The sequence below is a fragment of the Tachyglossus aculeatus genome, chromosome 8 (assembly GCF_015852505.1).
Source record: "Tachyglossus aculeatus isolate mTacAcu1 chromosome 8, mTacAcu1.pri, whole genome shotgun sequence".
Classification (NCBI taxonomy): domain Eukaryota; kingdom Metazoa; phylum Chordata; class Mammalia; order Monotremata; family Tachyglossidae; genus Tachyglossus; species Tachyglossus aculeatus.
Window position 1 is genome coordinate 35,535,876 of NC_052073.1, and position 16,620 is coordinate 35,552,495.

Consider the following 16,620-nt stretch of genomic DNA (forward strand, 5'->3'; position numbering starts at 1 on the left):
CTGCATGGCCCGCTCCCGCAGGCTGCTGACCTGCACGCCCGCCTCGGCGCTGCCCGGCCGGGGGTCTCCCCCACTGTTGGCGGCGGCGGCGGAGTCGCTCGGCTTGGCGTCGGGGTCAGCGGCGGCGGCGGCGGAGTCGCTCGGCTTGGCGTAGGGGTCGGCGGCGGCGGCGGCGGAGTCGCTCAGCTTGGTGTAGGTGGAGCTGCGGGTGAGGGAGCGCGCGGGGGACCCCCCGGCGGACCCCCCGGCGGACCCCCCGGCGGAGGCCCCCCCCCAGGCCCGGCCCGCCTCGGCCTCGGCCAGGCCCTGCAGCAGGGCGTCCAGCTGGCGGCCGTGCGGGCCCGGGTCGGGCCAGTCGGGGAGGGCGGCGGCGGCAGTGGCGGGGGCCAGTCCGGCCCGCGCCCGCACGGCGTCCACCACGTCCCGCAGCTGCTGGATCTCCTGGCGGGCCTCCTTCAGCGCCAGCTGGGCCTCCACCCGCTGGCACTCCTCCTCCACCCAGTCCTCCTGCATGCGCGACAGCTGCGCCTTCAGCTCGTCCACCTCCGAGTCTCTGCGCCCGGGGGGCGGGGGGACGGGGAGACGCGGGCGGGGAGAGACACGGGGGGGAGAGACATGGGCAGGGGAGAGACACGGGAGAGACAAGGGGTGGAGAGACGTGGGGTGGAGAGACACGGGCGGGGAGAGACACGGGCGGGGGAGAGGCACAGGTGGGGAGAGACACGGATGGGGAGAGACGTGGGCAGGGGAGAGACACAGGTGGGGAGAGACACGGGCGGGGAGACACATGGGCAGGGGAGAGACATGGGGGAGACACACAGATGGGGAGAGACACAGATGGGGAGAGACACGGGCAGGGGAGAGACACGGGCAGGGGAGAGACATGGGGGGAGAGACACAGATGGGGAGAGACAGGGGCAGGGGAGAGACATGGGAGTGGAAAGACACGGGCAGGGGAGAGACATGGGGGGAGAGACACAGATGGGGGAGAGACACGGGCAGGGGGGAGACATGGGGAGGGGAGACACGGGCAGGGGAGAGACATGGGGGTGGAAAGACACAGGCAGGGGAGAGACATGGGGGGAGAGACACGGGCAGGGGAGAGACATGGGGAGGGGAGACACGGGCAGGGGAGAGACATGGGGGTGGAAAGACACAGGCAGGGGAGAGACATGGGGGGAGAGACACGGGCGGGGAGAGACACGGGCAGGGGAGAGACACAGATGGGGAGAGACACGGGCAGGGGGGAGACATGGGGAGGGGAGACACGGGCAGGGGAGAGACATGGGGGTGGAAAGACATAGGCAGGGGAGAGACATGGAGGGAGAGACACAGGCAAGGGAGAGACACGGGGGAGAGACATGGGTGGAAGAGAGACACCACAGGTGGGGGAGAGACAGAGAAACATGAGGGGGAGAGACACCACAGGCAGGGCAGAGACACAGGCGAAGAAGAGACAGGGGCAGAGGAGAGACACGGGCGGGGAGAGACAGAGAGACACAGACGCGGAGAGACAGGCCGTCACCCTCCGCCCCCGCGGAACTTAGTGATAATTACAGCATTTGTTGAGCACTTACTACGTGCCAGGCACCGTACTAAGCGCTGGAATTCTTTCTCTTCATGCCCGCCTCCCCTCCCCGTGCCCCCCCAGACAGTGAGCTCGCCGTGGGCGGGGAAGGCCTCCGTTTATTGCTGTACTGGACTCTCCCAAGCGCTTAGTGTAGCGCGCTCCGCACGCGGGAAGCGCTCGACCCGGAATCAGTGTGTGAATGAACAGAACAGAGAAGCAGCGCGGCTCAGTGGGAAGAGCCCGGGCTTTGGAGTCAGAGGTCCTGGGTTCAAATCCCGCCTCCGCCACTTATCAGCTGGGTGACTCTGGGCGAGTCGCTTCACCTCTCTGGGCCTCAGTTCCCTCATCTGGAAAATGGGGATGAAGACAGTAAGCCCCCCCGTGGGACAACATGATCAACCTTGTTAGAACGGTGCTTTGCACATAGTAAGCGCTTAATAAATGCCATTATTATTATTATTATTAACCCCTTTGTGGGCTGGGGGGAGGGGAAGAGCAGGTCACCCCCTTCCCAACTTCCTGACGCCCAGTACAGTGCCCCGGCTGGCCGTGGGCGCTCTGTATATGTCCCCACGACGGCTACATCGTTTGAGCGGAAGCCCCTTTTGGACAGGGAGCAGGGCCCTTCTCTGTATTGTCCTGGCCCGAGCGCTCAGTACAGTGCCCCACACTCACGGGGTGCTCAGTAAGTACCACGACGACTGCAAGACCGTTAGAGTGGAAGCCCCTTGTGGGCAGGGAGCGGGGCCCTTCTCTAACTCGCCCTGGCCCGAGCGCTCAGTACACTGCCCCAGCTCCGTGGGGCGCTCAGTACATCCCAGGATGACACCCGGGACCCTCGGGGCGGAAGCCCCTTGTAGGCAGGAAACGAGTCCTTCCTCTGTCTCGTCCTGTCCTGAGCGCTCAGTATGCTTAGGACAGTGCTTGGCACATAGTAAGCGCTTAACAGATCCCAATATCAGTATTGTTATTACACTGCCACACACCCAGGGAGCGCTCAATACATCCCAAGGCAACGCCTAGGACCCTTAGAGCGGAAGCGCCTTGTGGGCAGGGACTAGGGCACTTCTCCATCTCAAGCTGCCCCAACGCTCAGTACATTGCCCCGCGCCCGGGGGGTGTTCAGTACATCCCAGGACAACGCCCGGGACCCTCAGAGCGGAAGCCCCTTGTGGGCAGGAAATGAGCCCCTCCGATGTCTCATCCTGCCCTGAGCGCTCAGTACACTGCCCCGCGCCCAAGGGGCGCTCAATACATCCCAAGACGACGCCCAGGCCCGTCGGGGCGGAAGCCCCTTGTGGGCAAGAAATGAGTCGCTCTTCCGACTCGTCCTGCCCTGAGCGCTCAGTACACTGCCCTGCGCCCAAGGGGCGCTCAGTACATCCCAAGACGACGCCCAGGCCCGTCAGGGCGGAAGCCCCTTGTGGGCAAGAAATGAGTCGCTCCTCTGACTCGTCCTGTCCTGAGTGCTCAGTACACTGGCCCGTGCCCGGGGGCGCTCAATAAGTGCCAGGACGACGCCCAGGACCCCTAGAGCAGAAACTCCTTGTGGGCGGGGAGCGGGACCCTTCTCTGGCTCGTCCTGGCCCGAGCGCTCAGTACACTGCCCCACGCCCAAGGGGCGCTCAATAACCAAGGCTACAAGACCATTGGAGCGGAAGCACCTTGTGGGCAGGGACGAGAGGGCTCTTCTCCATCCCAAGCTGTCCCAACGTTCAGTACACTGCCCCGACTGCCGGGGGCGCTCAATACATCCCAAGACAACTTCCGGGACCCTCAGAGCGGAAGCCCCCTGAAGGCAGGAAATGAGCCCTTCCTCCGTCTCGTCCCGAGCACTCAGTACACAGCCCCGCGCCCAGAGGGCGCTCAATACATCCCAAAATGACACGCAGGACCCTCAGAGAGGAAGCCCCTTGTGGGCGGGGAGGGGCGGGCCTTTTTCTGGCTCGTCCTTTCCCGAGCGCTCAGTACACTGCCCCGCCTGCAGGGGCCGCTCAATACATCCCGAGACAACGCCCAGGACCCTTAGAGCGGAAGCTCCTGGTGGGCTGGAAATGAGTCCCTCCTCCGTCTCGTCCTGTCCTGAGCGCTCAGTACACTGCCCCGCACCCAGGGGGCGCCCAGTACATCCCGAGACAACGCCCGCGACCCTTAGAGCGGAAGCCCACTACGGGCAGCAAATGAGTCCCTCTTCCGTCTCGTCCTGAGCGCTCAGTACACGGCCCCGCACCCAGGGGGCGCCCAGTACATCCCGAGACAATGCCCGAGGCCGTTAGGGCGGAAGCCCCTTGTGGGCAGAGGGCGGCGCCCTTCTCCGCCTCGGCCTGTCCTGAGCGACCACTACACTGCCCCGCCGCCAGGGGGCGCTAGGGAAGTGCCCCGCCGCCAGGGGGCGCTCGGTAAAAGCCCCACCACCAGGGGGCGCTCGTTAAAAGCCCCACCGCCAGGGGGAGCTCGGTAAATGCCTCACCGCCAGGGGGCGCGCGGTAAATGCCCCACCGCCAGGGGGCGCTCGGTAAAAGCCCCACCGCCAGGGGGCGCTCGTTAAAAAGCCCCACCTCCAGGGGGCACTCGGTAAAAGCCCCACCACCAGGGGGCGCTAGGTAAGCGCCCCGTCGCCAGGGGGCGCTCGGTAAATGCCCCACCGCCAGAGGGCGCCGGGAAGTGCCTCGCCTCCAGAGGGCACTCGGGAAGTGCCCTTCCACCAGAGGGCGCTCGGGAAGTGCCTCGCCGCCAGGGGGCGCTAGGGAAGTGCCTCGCCGCCAGAAGGCGCTCGGGAAGTGCCCTGCCGCCAGAGGGCGCTCGGGAAGTGCCCTGCCGCCAGAGGGCGCTCGGGAAGCGCCCCGTCGTCAGGGGGCGCTCGGTAAATGCCCCGCCGCCAGGGGGCGCTCGGTAAATGCTCCACCGCCAGGGGGCGCTCGGGAAGTACCCCGCCGCCACCGCCAAGGACGATTGGCGGACCAGGATATTCGCGGGCGCCCCCCACCACCCCAGACTTCCGGCGTCCCCCGAACTTCTTCCGGCGTCCCCTCCCGCTCCCCCCACCCTCCCGTCCCGGTTACCGTATCTGCAGGCGGTCGTGGGCGTCGCGGAGCTTGGCGCGGAGGTGCCGGATGCTGACCTCCTTCTGCTGCAGCGGCGTCAGGTACTGCTCCGGGGTCGGCGCGCGCACCCCGTGGTTGTCGCTGCACAGCGTGTAGCGCAGCGCGCGCCTGCCCCGCCCCCCCCCCGCCCGCGTCACGCTCCGGCTACGTCAGTCGGACCCCGACACGCCCCCCGGCGGCCACGCCCACACGGCGCGCGCCCCGCCCTCGGACGTGCCCACGTGACCCGCCCCCGTCAGTCACGCCCATCGTCAGTCACGCCCCCTGTCGGCCGCACCCCCTGTCGGTCACGCCCCCACGTCAGACGCGCCCCGCCCTCGGACGTGCCCACGTGACCCGCCCGTCAGTCACGCCCACCGTCAGACACGTCCCGCCCTGTCAGACTCGACCCGCCCCCTGTCAGTCATACCCCCTGTCAATCACGCCCCCACGTCAGACTAGCCCCTCCCCGGACGTGCCGACGTAACCCGCCCCCTGTCCGTCACACCCCGTCAGTCACGCCCCTACGTCAGACGCGCCCCGCCCTCGGATGTGCCCACGTGACCAGCCCAGCGGACACGCCCACCGCCAGACGTCCCGCCCAAGGAAACGCCCCCTGTCGGCCACGCCCCCGTCACGCGCTCCGCCCTCGGACATGCCCACGTGACCCGCCCCCCGACAGTCACGCCCCGCCCCGTCAGGCCCGCCCCCTGTCAGTCATACCCCCGTCAATCACAACCCCCACGTCAGACGCGCCCCTCCCCGGACGTGCCGACGTAACCCGCCCCCTGTCAATCACGCCCATCGTCAGACCCGCCCCGCCCCCGGTCCCGCCCCCTGTCGGTCACACCCCGTCAGACGCCCCCACGTCAGACGCGCCCCGCCCTCGGACGTGCCCACGTGACCTGCCCAGTGGACACGCCCCCCAACAGGCGTCCCGCCCCCTGTCCACCACGCCCCCGTCACGCGCTCCGCCCCCGACAGTCACGCCCGTCAGACACGCCCCGCCCCCTGTCAATCACGCCCATCGTCAGACCCGTCCCATCCCCGGTCCCGCCCCCGTCGGTCACACCCCCTGCCAATCACGCCCCCACGTCAGGCGCACCCCGCCCTCGAACGCGCCCACGTGCCCGTCCCTGTCAATCACGCCCACCTCCGGTCGCGCCCCCTGTCGGCCACACCCCCTGTCATTCACGCCCCCACATCAGACGCGCCCTGCCCCGTCAGACCCGCTCCGCACCCTGTCAATCACGCCCTCACGTCAGACGCGCTCCGCCCTCGGACGTGCCCACGTGACACGCCCACCGCCAGACGTCCCTCCCAAGGACACGCCCCCTGTCGGTCACGTCAGGCGCGCCCCGCCCAAGAACGTGCCCACGTGCCCAGCCCCGAAAGCCACGCCCACCGTCAGACCCGCCCCACCCCCGGTCCCGCCCCATCAGTCACACCCCCTGTCAATCACGTCCACCGTCAGACACGCTCCGCCCCCGTCAATCACGCCCATCGTCAGACACACCCCTCCCCCGGTCACACCCCCTGTCGGTCACGTCCCCACGTCAGACGTGACCCTCCCCTTGTCGGTCACGCGCCCCTCCCCGAACACGCCCCCTGTCAGTCAGACGAGCCCCGCCCTCGGACAGGCCCACGTGACCCCGGACACGCCCACCTCCAAATAGGCCCCGCCCCCTGTCGGCCAGGCGCACCGTCAGACGGGTCCCGCCCCGCCCCCTCAGTCACGGCCCCCCGTCAGTCAGACAAGCCCCGCCCTGGGACAGGCCCACGTGACCCGCCCCGGCAGACCCTCCCCCTGTCAGTCACGCGCCCCGGCAGACCCGCCCCGTCCCTGGACACGCCCCCTGTCGGTCGCGCGCCCCGCCAGACCCGCCCGCCCCACCGTCCGTCAGGCTCTCCCCGCCCCCGCCCCCGCCCCCTGTCTGTCCCGCGCACCTTCAGACACGCCCCGCCCCCGTTAGACCCGCCCCGCCTCCGTCAGTCCGACCCGCACCACCCCTGGACACGCCCCCTGTCAAAAACACGCCCCGCCCCCTGTCGGACACGCGCACCGTCAGACCCGCCCCACCCCCGTCTGTCACGCGCCCCTTCAGACCCGCCCCGCCCCCGTCAGTCACACCGCGTGTAAGACCCGCCCCCGTCAGTCGCACCCCTTGTGTCAGACCCTCGCCCCGTCAGACTCGCCCCGCCCCCGTCGGTCAGTCCCGCCCCCTGTCAGTCAGACCCGCCCCACCCCACTCCATCAGTCTCGCCCCATGTCAGACCCGTCCCGCCCCCCGTCAGTCAGACCCTCCTCACCCCTTCAGTCCCGGGCACGGCCCCCAGACCCGCCCCCTCAGGCCCGCCCCGCTCCCCGTCAGTCAGACCCGCCTCAACCCCTGTCACAGTTCCGCCTCGCCCCCCTCAGTCAGACCCGCCTCAACCCCCGTCACGCACGCCCCCTGTCAGTCCCGCCCCGCCCCGTCTGTCAGTCACGGGCACGCCCCGTCAGACCCGCCTCACCCCGTCAGTCAGTTACGCCCCCCTGTCGGTTAGTCCCGCCCCCTGTCAGTCAGACTCGCCTCACCCCGTCAGTCCCGGGCACGCCCCCTCAAACCCGCCCCGCCCCCCGTCAGTCAGACCCGCCTCACCCCGTCAGACAGTCCCGCCCCCCGTCGGTCAGTCCCGCCCCCCGTCAGTCAGACCCGCCCCGCCCCATCAGCCAGTCACAGGCACGCCCTGTCAGGCCCGCCCCGCCCCCCTGTCAGTCAGACCCGTTTAACCCCTTCAGTCAGTCACGCCCCCCGTCGGTCAATCCCGCCCCCGTCAGAGTCGCCTCACCCCGTCAGTCAGTCCCGGACACGCCCCCTCAAACCCGCCCCGCCCCCCGTCAGTCAGACCCGCCTCACCCCGTCAGTCAGTCACGCACGCCCCCCGTCGGTCAGTCCCGCCCCCCGTCAGTCAGACCCGCCCCGCCCCGGCCCGCGCCCCCCGGGTAGGGTGCGGGGGTTCGGTTACCTGGGGGTGGGGCTGCTGTCGCCCCCCTTCCCGGAGCCGGAGTTGCTGCTGCTACTGCGGGAGGAGGCGCCTCCCCCGCTCCCGCTCCCGCTCCCCACGCCGCCGCCGCTGCCGCCGCCGCCGCCGCCGCCGCCGCCGCCGGGGTCCCTTGGGCTCACCGGGGCCGGGGGCCGCCTGCGGACACGCGGGGGGGGGGGGGGACACACCGGCCGCTCGGCCCGTCTGCCTGACTGACGGCCCGTCTGACTGTCGCCTGCCCGCCGGGTGACCTTGGCCCCGTCGCCTCCCCTCCCCGGGCCGCAGACCGGGGTCGGGGTCGGGGTCGGGGTCTGGCTGTTCTCCCGCAGCCCACCCCGGGGGTCGGGGCCGGGGTCTATATCGCACTGTGTCCCCTCAGCGCCCAGCCCAGGGCTTGGCTCCCCCGGTGCTGGGCCCGGTCCCGGCCGCTGTGACCCGCCCCCCCCACATCTCCGGGCTCCCCCCAAGACCCTCCCACTCCCCGACGCCCCCAGGGGTCTCTCCGGGCAGGGGTCCCCCGCAGTGGGATCCTCCAATAGCCTCCTGCGGACAAACTCCCGCCATGCCGGCCTCCCCCAGAAGGACTCCTCCCAGTGGCCTCCTCTGGGCTCCCCCCACAACCCCAGAGGGCTCCCCGAAACAGGCTCCTCCAGTGGACCCCCCCTCCAACGCTGGGGTCCCCCCCAGTGTCCTCCCCCAGAAAGGCTCAGCCTACTGGACTCCCCCCGGGTCTCTCTGGGAAGGGCTTCCCCACCACAGCAGGCTCCCCGAAACAGGCTCCTCCAATGGACCCCCTTGGCCGGACTCCCCCCTAATGGACTCCCCCCAATGGACACCCCCAGACAGGCTCCCCAAAACAGGCTCTTCCAATGGACCCACTTGGATGGATTTCCCCCCCGCCCCATGGATGCCTCCAGAAGGACTCCCCGCAATGGACTCCCCCAGACAGGCTCCCCAAAACAGGCTCCTCCAATGGACCCCCTTGGATGGGCTCTCCCCCCCCCCCCCACCCCATGGACTCCCCCAGACAGGCTCCTCCAGTGGACCCCCTTGGACGGGCTCCCCCCTAATGGACTCCCCCAGAAGGACTCTTCTCAATGGACTCCCCCAGACAGGCTCCCTGAAACAGACTCCTCCAATAGACCCCCTTGGATGGGCTCTCCCCACCCATGGACTTCCCCAGAAGGACTCCCCCAAATGGACTCCCCCAGACAGGCTCCCCAAAAAAGTCTCCTCCAGTGGACCCTCTTGGACGGACTCCCCCCTAATGGACTCCCCCTGGACGGACTCCCCCCTAATGGACTCCCCCAGAAGGACTCCTCTCAATGGACTCCCCCAGACAGGCTCCCCGAAACAGACTCCTCCAATGGGCCCCCTTGGGTGAGCTCTCCCCACCCATGGACTCCCCCAAATGGACTACCCCAGACAGGCTCCCCAAAACAGACTCCTCCAATGGACCCCCTTGGATGGGCTCTCCCCACCCATGGACTGCCCCAGAAGGACTCCCCACAATGGACTCCCCCAGACAGGCTCCTCCAATGAACCCCCTTGGACGGACTCCCCCCAATGGACTCCCCCAGACAGGCTCCCCAAAACAGGCTCTTCAAATGGACCCACTTGGATGGATTCCCCCCTCATGGACTCCCCAGAAGGACTCCCCCAAATGGACTCCCCCAGACAGGCTCCTCCAATGGACCCCCTTGGACAGACTCCCCGCCAGTGGACTCCCCGAGAAGGACTCCCCACAATGGACTGCCCCAGACAGGCTCCTCCAGTGGACCCCCTTGGACGGGCTCCCCCCTAATGGACTCCCCCAGAAGGACTCCTCTCAATGGACTTCCCTAGACAGGCTCCCCAAAACAGGCTCTTCCAATGGACCCCCTTGGATGGATTCCCCCCCACCACAGACTCCCCCAGGACTCCTCTCAATGGACTCCCTGAGACAGGCTCCTCCAATGGGCCTCCTTGGATGGGCTCCCCCGACCATGGACTCCCCAAGAAGGACTCCCCCCAATGGATTCCCCCAGACAGGCTCCCCCAAACAGGCTCCTTCAATGGACCCCCTTGGATGGGCTCCCCCCCGCCATGGACTCCCCTAGAAGGCCTCCCCACAATGGACTCCCCCAGACAGGCTCCTCCAATGGACCCCCTTGGATGGGCTCCCCCCACCATGGACCCCCCCAAGAAGGACTCCCCCCAGTGGACTCCCCCAGACAGACTCCCCAAAACAGGCTCCTCCAATGGACCCACTTGGACGGACTCCCAGCTAATGGACACCCCCAGAAGGACTCCTCTCAATGGACACCCCCAGACAGGCTCCCCAAAACAGGCTCCTCCAATGGACCCCCTTGGATGGGCTCTCCCCCCCACCCCATGGACTCCCCCAGACAGGTTCCTCCAGTGGACCCCCATGGACAGACTCCCCCCTAATGGACTCCCCCAGAAGGACTCCTCTCAATGGACACCCCCAGACAGGCTCCCCAAAACAGGCTCCTCCAATGGGCCCCCTTGGATGGGCTCTCCCCCCGTCTCCATGGACTCCCCCAGACAGCCTCCTCCAATGGACCCCCTTGGACGGACTTCCCCCAGATGGCCACCCCCAGACAGGCTCCCCCCAGATGAGCTCCCCTTAGTGGACTCCCCCTGGGTGGGCTCCCCCATGCTGGGCTCCCCTCAGACCCGCTCCCCCCGCCCCCAGCAGGGCCCCGATCCCCGGGCACCCCCAGGGGTGGACACTCACCTCCGGGAGGGGGTGGCGGTGGCGGTGGCAGAGGAGAAGAAGGGTTGGGGGTGACGCCCCCCGGGCGGTGCGGTCACGGCCAGGAGACTCTGGGTCCTGGTGAGGGGTCCGGGGGTCCCCCCTCCTCCGGCCGGGGAGAGGGGCCGCAGCGAGGCCACCGGAGGCATGGCCGGACCCGGCCATGTCATCCTCTCCCCGGGACCCCCGCCCGGCATAGCTGATGGCAACAACGACAAAAATCAGAATCAGAATCATTATGATCATAATAATGGCGGTATCTGTTAAGCGCTTACTATGCGCCGGGCACTGTACTAAGCGCCGGGTTGGACCCGGTCCCCGTCCCCCGTGGGGCTCACGGCCTCCATCCCCAGTTGGCAGAGGAGGGAACTGAGGTCCGGAGAATAATAAGAATAATAATAATAATGATGGCATTCATTAAGCGCTTACTATGTGCCAAGCGCTGGGGAACCCATCAATCAATCAATCGTATTTATTGAGCGCTAACTGTGTGCAGAGCACTGTACTAAGCACTTAGTACAAGGTACAAGGTGATCAGGTTGTCCCCCGTGGGGCTCACAGTCTTCATCCCCATTTGACAGAGGAGGGAACTGAGGCCCGGAGGAGTTAAATGACTCGCCCAAAGTCACACAGCTGACAGAGGCGGGATTCGAACCCATGACCTCTGACTCCAAAGCCCGGGCTCTTTCCACTCTGGGGAGAAGGGAAGTGACTGGCCCCAGGTCACTAAGAAGACGAGCGGCGGAGCCAGGATTAGAACCCACGACCTCTGACTCCCGCTACCCGCTAGGCCGCGGTGGGCCTTGGATGCTTTAGGGAAGAAAATCAATCCATCGGTGGTACTGATTGACCGCTTACTGTGCGCAGAGCGCTGTGCTAAACGCTGGGGACAGGACGGTAGAATTAGTGGCAGGCACAGCCTCTGCCTTGAAGGAGCTGACAGTCTATCACCGCTATTTATTGAGCTCCCACTGTGGGCAAAGCCCTGGACGTGCACATAATAATAATGATGATATCTGTTAAGTGCTTGCTATGTGCCGAGCACTGTTCTAAACGCTGAGGGGAAGCGGCAGTGGAAAGAGCCCGGGCTGGGGAGCCAGAGGTCGTGGGTTCTAATCCTGCCTCTGCCACCGGTCGGCTGTGTGACCTTGGCCGAGTCGCTTCACTTCTCTGGGCCTCAAGGCCCGTTATATTGTACTCACCCAAGTGCTTAGTACGGTGCTCTGCACACGGTAAGCGCTCAATAAATACCGCTGACTGACTGACTCATCTGTAAAATGGGGATGAAGCCTGTGGGCCCCACGTGGGGCAACCCGATTACCTTGTATCTACCCCAGCGCTTAGAACAGTGCTTGGCCCATAGTAAGCGCTTAGCAAATAGCAACACTATTATTATGAGCACTGTTCTAATTGGGAGAGTCCAATAGAGTGACTGGACACCCTCCCCGCCCTCACGGAGCTGACACGTCTACCGTGTGCAGAGCGCTGGACTGGGCCCTGGGGAGAGTCCAATACAGTTATTAAACACCATCGCTGCCCTAAAGGCGCTGACGATCTATCAGTGGTCTTTACTGAGCGCCTACCGTGGGCGGAACACTGCACTGAGCGCTCAGAACAGTGCTCAGCGCTTAGAACAGTGCTTTGCACATAGTAAGCGCTTAATAAATGCCATTATTATTGTTATTATTATTGGGAGGGCCCAGTAGATTTGGCAGACCCGATCCGCGCCGTCAAGGAGCCGACGGTCTAGTGGAGTCATTACGGTATTTGTTCAGCGCTCACTATGTGCCAAGCCCTGTACTAAGCGCCGCGGGAGCTCAGGCTAATCAGGTCCCACAGTCTAAGGAAGAGGGAGGACCGGGATGGACTCCCCCCATTTGACGGAGGAGGAAACTGAGGCACACAATAAGCGCTCCAGAAATATGATTGATGATTGAATGAGGCACAGAGAAGGGAGCCCCACCCGGGACTGTGAGCCCACTGTTGGGTAGGGACTGTCTCTATATGTTGCCAATTTGTACTTCCCAAGCGCTTAGTACAATGCTCTGCACACAGTAAGCGCTCAATAAATACGACTGATGACAGGGACTTTGTCCAATCCGATTTGCTCGCATCCACCCCAGTGCTTGGCACACAGTCGGCGCCGAGGAAATACCACAATTATTATTATTACAACTGGGGTATTTAGGCGCTTACTAAGTGTCAGCTTCTCGAAGGCAGGGATGGTGTCTGGTAACTGTATCTGCCCCATCGCTCAGCACAGCGCTATGCACAGAGTAGATACCCTAGAAATACTCCCAATTTGCCCGCTGCATCGGACTCTCCCAGGCCTCAACACAGCGTTCCGCACAGAGTAGACGCCCTAGAAATACTCGTGATTAGCTCCTAGAGGTCGGGGACCGTACTGGGCTCCCCCAGGCCTCATCACAGTGCTGTGCACAGAGTATACACCCTAGAAATAGTCCCGATTAGCTCCTAGAGGTCAGGGACTGTATCGGACTCTCCCAGGCCTCATCACAGTGTTCTGCACAGAGTAGATGCCCTAAAAATACTCCTGATTATCTCCTAGAGGTCGGGGACTGTATCGGACTCTCCCCGGCCTCATCACAGTGCTGTGCACAGAGTAGACGCCCTAGAAATAGTCCCGATTGTTCCTAGAGGTCGGGGACCGTAGCAGACTCTCCCAGGCCTCATCACAGTGCTGTGCACAGAGTAGACGCCCTAGAAATACTCCTGATCAGCTCTTAGAGGTCGGGGACCGCACTGGGCTTTCCCAGGCCTCATCACAGTGCTGTGCACATAGTAGACGCCCTAGAAATACTCCTGATCAGCTCCTAGAGGTTGGGGACCGCACTGGGCTTTCCCAGGCCTCATCACAGTGCAGTGCACAGAGTAGACGCCCTAGAAATACTCCTGATTAGCTCCTGGAGGTCGGGGACCGTATCGGACTCTCCCTGGCCTCATCACAGCGCTGTGCACAGGGTAGACGCCCCAGAAATAGTCCCGATTAGCTCCTAGAGGACGGGGACCGTACTGGACTCTCCCAGGCCTCGGCACAGCGCTGTGCACAGAGTAGACGGTCTGTGACGGGTTGTGTGAGGGGTGGGGTCCCGGGGGCGGAAAAAATAAGGAGTCACGATTAACCCTTCTGTCCCCGGCTCGCTCTGCCCCCCCCTCAACCCCCTGGAGGGGCTGGGGCAGCGCTTTGCACATAGTAAGCGCTTAATAAATGCCATTATTATTATTATTATTATTATTGGGGGGATGGGGGGCTGTGCTCTGCCCCCAGTAAACGCTCAATAAATAGGATTGAATGAATGGGGGCTGGGGGTGGGGTGGGGTGGGGGGAGGGCACCTGCCAACAACCCCTCCCTCTCACCTTTGGGGCAGGGGCCCGCCGGCTCGCTCTGCCCAGGCTCCGGCTCGCTGCAGCGGCTGTGTCTGTCTGTCTGTCTGTCTGTCTGCCCAGGCTCCGGCTCGCTGCAGCGGCAGCGGCGGCGGCGTTGGCAGGTGCAGGTGGCGGTGCCTGTGGGCCGGGGTGGGGGGCGGGGGGGGCTTGTCCCGCCCCCTCCCCTCCTCTCCCCTCCCCTCCTCCGGCCCCCTCCCCTCCCCCCTCCCCCCCCCCCGGTCCCGGTGGGGCCCCGATGCGGCGCCTCTGCGGCTCCTCCTCGCCCGCAGCCCCACACACGAACACACACGCTTCGCTCCCTTCGGCTCCGCTCGGCTCGTCTCCGTTCGGCTCCGCTCCCTTCGGCTCCCTTCGGCTCCGCTCGGCTCCTCTCGGCTCGTCTCCGTTCGGCTCCCTTCGGCTCCGTTCGGCTCCGCTCGGCTCCCTTCGTTCGGCTCCGCTCGTTCGGCTCACCTTCGTTCGGCTCCCTTCGTTCGGCTCCGCTCGTTCGGCTCCGTTCGGCTCCCTTCGTTCGGCTCCGTTCGGCTCCCTTCGCTCGGCTTCCTTCGGCTCCCTTCGTTCGTCTCCGCTCGGCTGCCTGTGGCTCCGCTCCTTCGGCTCCCTTCGTTCGTCTCCGCTCCTTCGGCTCCCTTCGGCTCGGCTCGGCTCCCTTCGGCTCCGCCCGGCCCGGTTCGGCTGAGCTCGTTAGGGCAGGAGGGCGGGGCTGCCTGGGAGACGGGGCGGGGAGGGGGGGGAGGAGGAGGAGGAGGAGGAGGGAGGAAGGAGGGGAGGAGAGAGGAGGGGAGGGAGGAAGGAGAGGAGGAGGAGGGAGGGAGGAGGAGGAGGGAGGAAGGAGAGGAGGAGAGAGGAGGGGAGGGAGGAAGGAGAGGAGGAGGAGGAGGGGAAAGGAGGAGAAGGGAGGGAGGAGGAGGAGGGGAGGGAGGAAGGAGAGGAGAAGGAGGTGGAGGGAAGGGAAGAAGGAGAGGAGGAGGAGGAGGGAAAAGGAGAGGAGGAGGAGGAGGGAGAGGGTAAAGGAGGAGAAGGGAGGGAGGAGGAGGAGGGGAGAAGGAGGAGGAGGGAAGGGAGGAAGGAGAGGAGGAGGAGGAGGGAAAAGGAGAGGAGGAGGGAAAAGGAGAGGAGGAGGGAGAGGGGAGGGAGGAAGGAAAGGAGGAGGAGGGGGAGGAAGGGGAGGAGGAGGAGGAGGGTAGCGGGGAGGGAGTAAGGAGAGGGGAGGGAGGAGGGAGAGGGGAGGGAGTAAGGAGAGGAGGAGGAGGGGAGAGGGGAGGGAGTAAGTACAAGAGGAGGAGAAAGGAGAAGAGGGGGAGGAAGGAGAGAAAAGAGAAGGAAGGAAGAGGAGAGGGAGACGAAGGAGAGGAGAGGAGGGAGGAAGAAGAGGAGGGAGGAGGAGAGGGGAAGGTAGGAGAGGAGGGAGGAGGAGAGGGGAAGGTAGGAGAGGAGGGAGGAAGTGAGGGGAAGGGAGGAGAGGAGGGAGGAGGAGAGGGGAAGGAGAGGAGGGGGGGAGGAAGAGAGGGGAAGGGAGGAGAGGGGGGAGGAGAGGGGAAGAGAGGAGAGGAGGGGGGAAGAGAGGGGAAGGGAGGAGAGGAGGGAGGAAGAGAGGGGTAGGAAGGAGAGGGGGAAGGGAGGAGAGGAGGGAGGAAGAGAGGGGTAGGAAGGAGAGGGGGAAGGAGAGGAGGGAGGAAGAAGAGGAGGGGAAGGAAGGAGAGGAGGCAGGAGGAGGAAGGAAACAGGAGATGAAGAGGGAGAAGGGTGGGAAAAGGAGGGAGGAGGGTTGGAGGGGAAGGGTCAAGGAGGAGGGGTTGGGGGAGAAGGGTCAAGGAGGAAGGGGGCAGGGGAAGGGTCGAGCCACAGGCCGAGCCCAGGCGCTCTGTCCCTGAGGCCGCCCTGCCTCCTCACCCACGGGAAGCGGCGGCCACGGCGCGGCCCGGGAGTCGGGAGCACCCGGGTTCTCCCCCCGGGGCTCCGCCCCTTGTCTGCCGGATGACCTTGGCCGAGTCACTTCACTTGTCTCCGAGAAGCCGGGCGGCCGAGCGGGGAGAGCCCGGGCCCGGGTCCTCGTCCCGGCTCCGCCGCAGGCCTGCCGGGTGACCCCGCGACGGTCACTTCCCCGGGCCTCGGTTCCCTCCTCTAGAAAATGGGGATGGAGACCGTGAGCCCCACGGGGGGCGGGGGACTGGGCCCCGCCTGATGAACTTGAGAAGTGGAAAGAGGCCGGGCTTTGGAGGCAGAGGTCGTGGGTTCAAATCCCGGCTCCGCCACGTGTCAGCCGGGTGACTTCGGGCGAGTCGCTTCACTTCTCTGGGCCTCAGTTCCCTCATCTGGAAAACGGGGATTAAGACTGTGAGCCCCCCGTGGGACAACCTGATCACCTTGTATCCTCCCCAGTGCTTTGCACATATAGTAAGCGCTTAACAAATACCATTATTATTATTATTATCTACCCCAGTATTTAGTACAGAGCCCGGCACCTAATAAACCTCCCAAAAAAAATTAAAAAGAGGCACTCACCTTCTGATTGGGGGCTGTTAACAGGGACTGGCGTTGTTAAGCTTGCCTTTACTCTGTGCTAAGCGCTGGGGCAGACACCAGGCGAGGCGATCCGGGCCAGGCTCCGTCTCATCCGCCCCGTATCCTCCACGGCCGTTCTCAGCCTGGGGTCCTTCTTCCTTCCCACTTCGCTCCAGGATGGTCCAGTGTCCTTGGCAGGCCTCCGATCGATCAACCAATCCATCGTCAATCGGCCAATACAGCACCCGCGACGTGCAGAGAGCATGGA

At 65.3% G+C, this 16,620-nt stretch overlaps 1 protein-coding gene across 1 annotated transcript; it reads left to right on the plus strand.

The window, feature by feature from the left end:
• Positions 1-4,060: 4,060 nt before the first annotated feature.
• LOC119931413 (basic proline-rich protein-like) lies at positions 4,061-7,426 on the plus strand. The gene is made up of 11 exons (XM_038750056.1): positions 4,061-4,085; positions 4,222-4,433; positions 4,482-4,715; positions 4,828-4,887; positions 4,979-5,072; positions 5,170-6,263; positions 6,452-6,552; positions 6,647-6,862; positions 6,972-7,170; positions 7,281-7,322; positions 7,367-7,426. The coding sequence occupies exons 1-11, from the start codon at positions 4,061-4,063 to the stop codon at positions 7,424-7,426; spliced, it is 2,337 nt and encodes a 778-aa protein (XP_038605984.1).
• Positions 7,427-16,620: the final 9,194 nt, after the last annotated feature.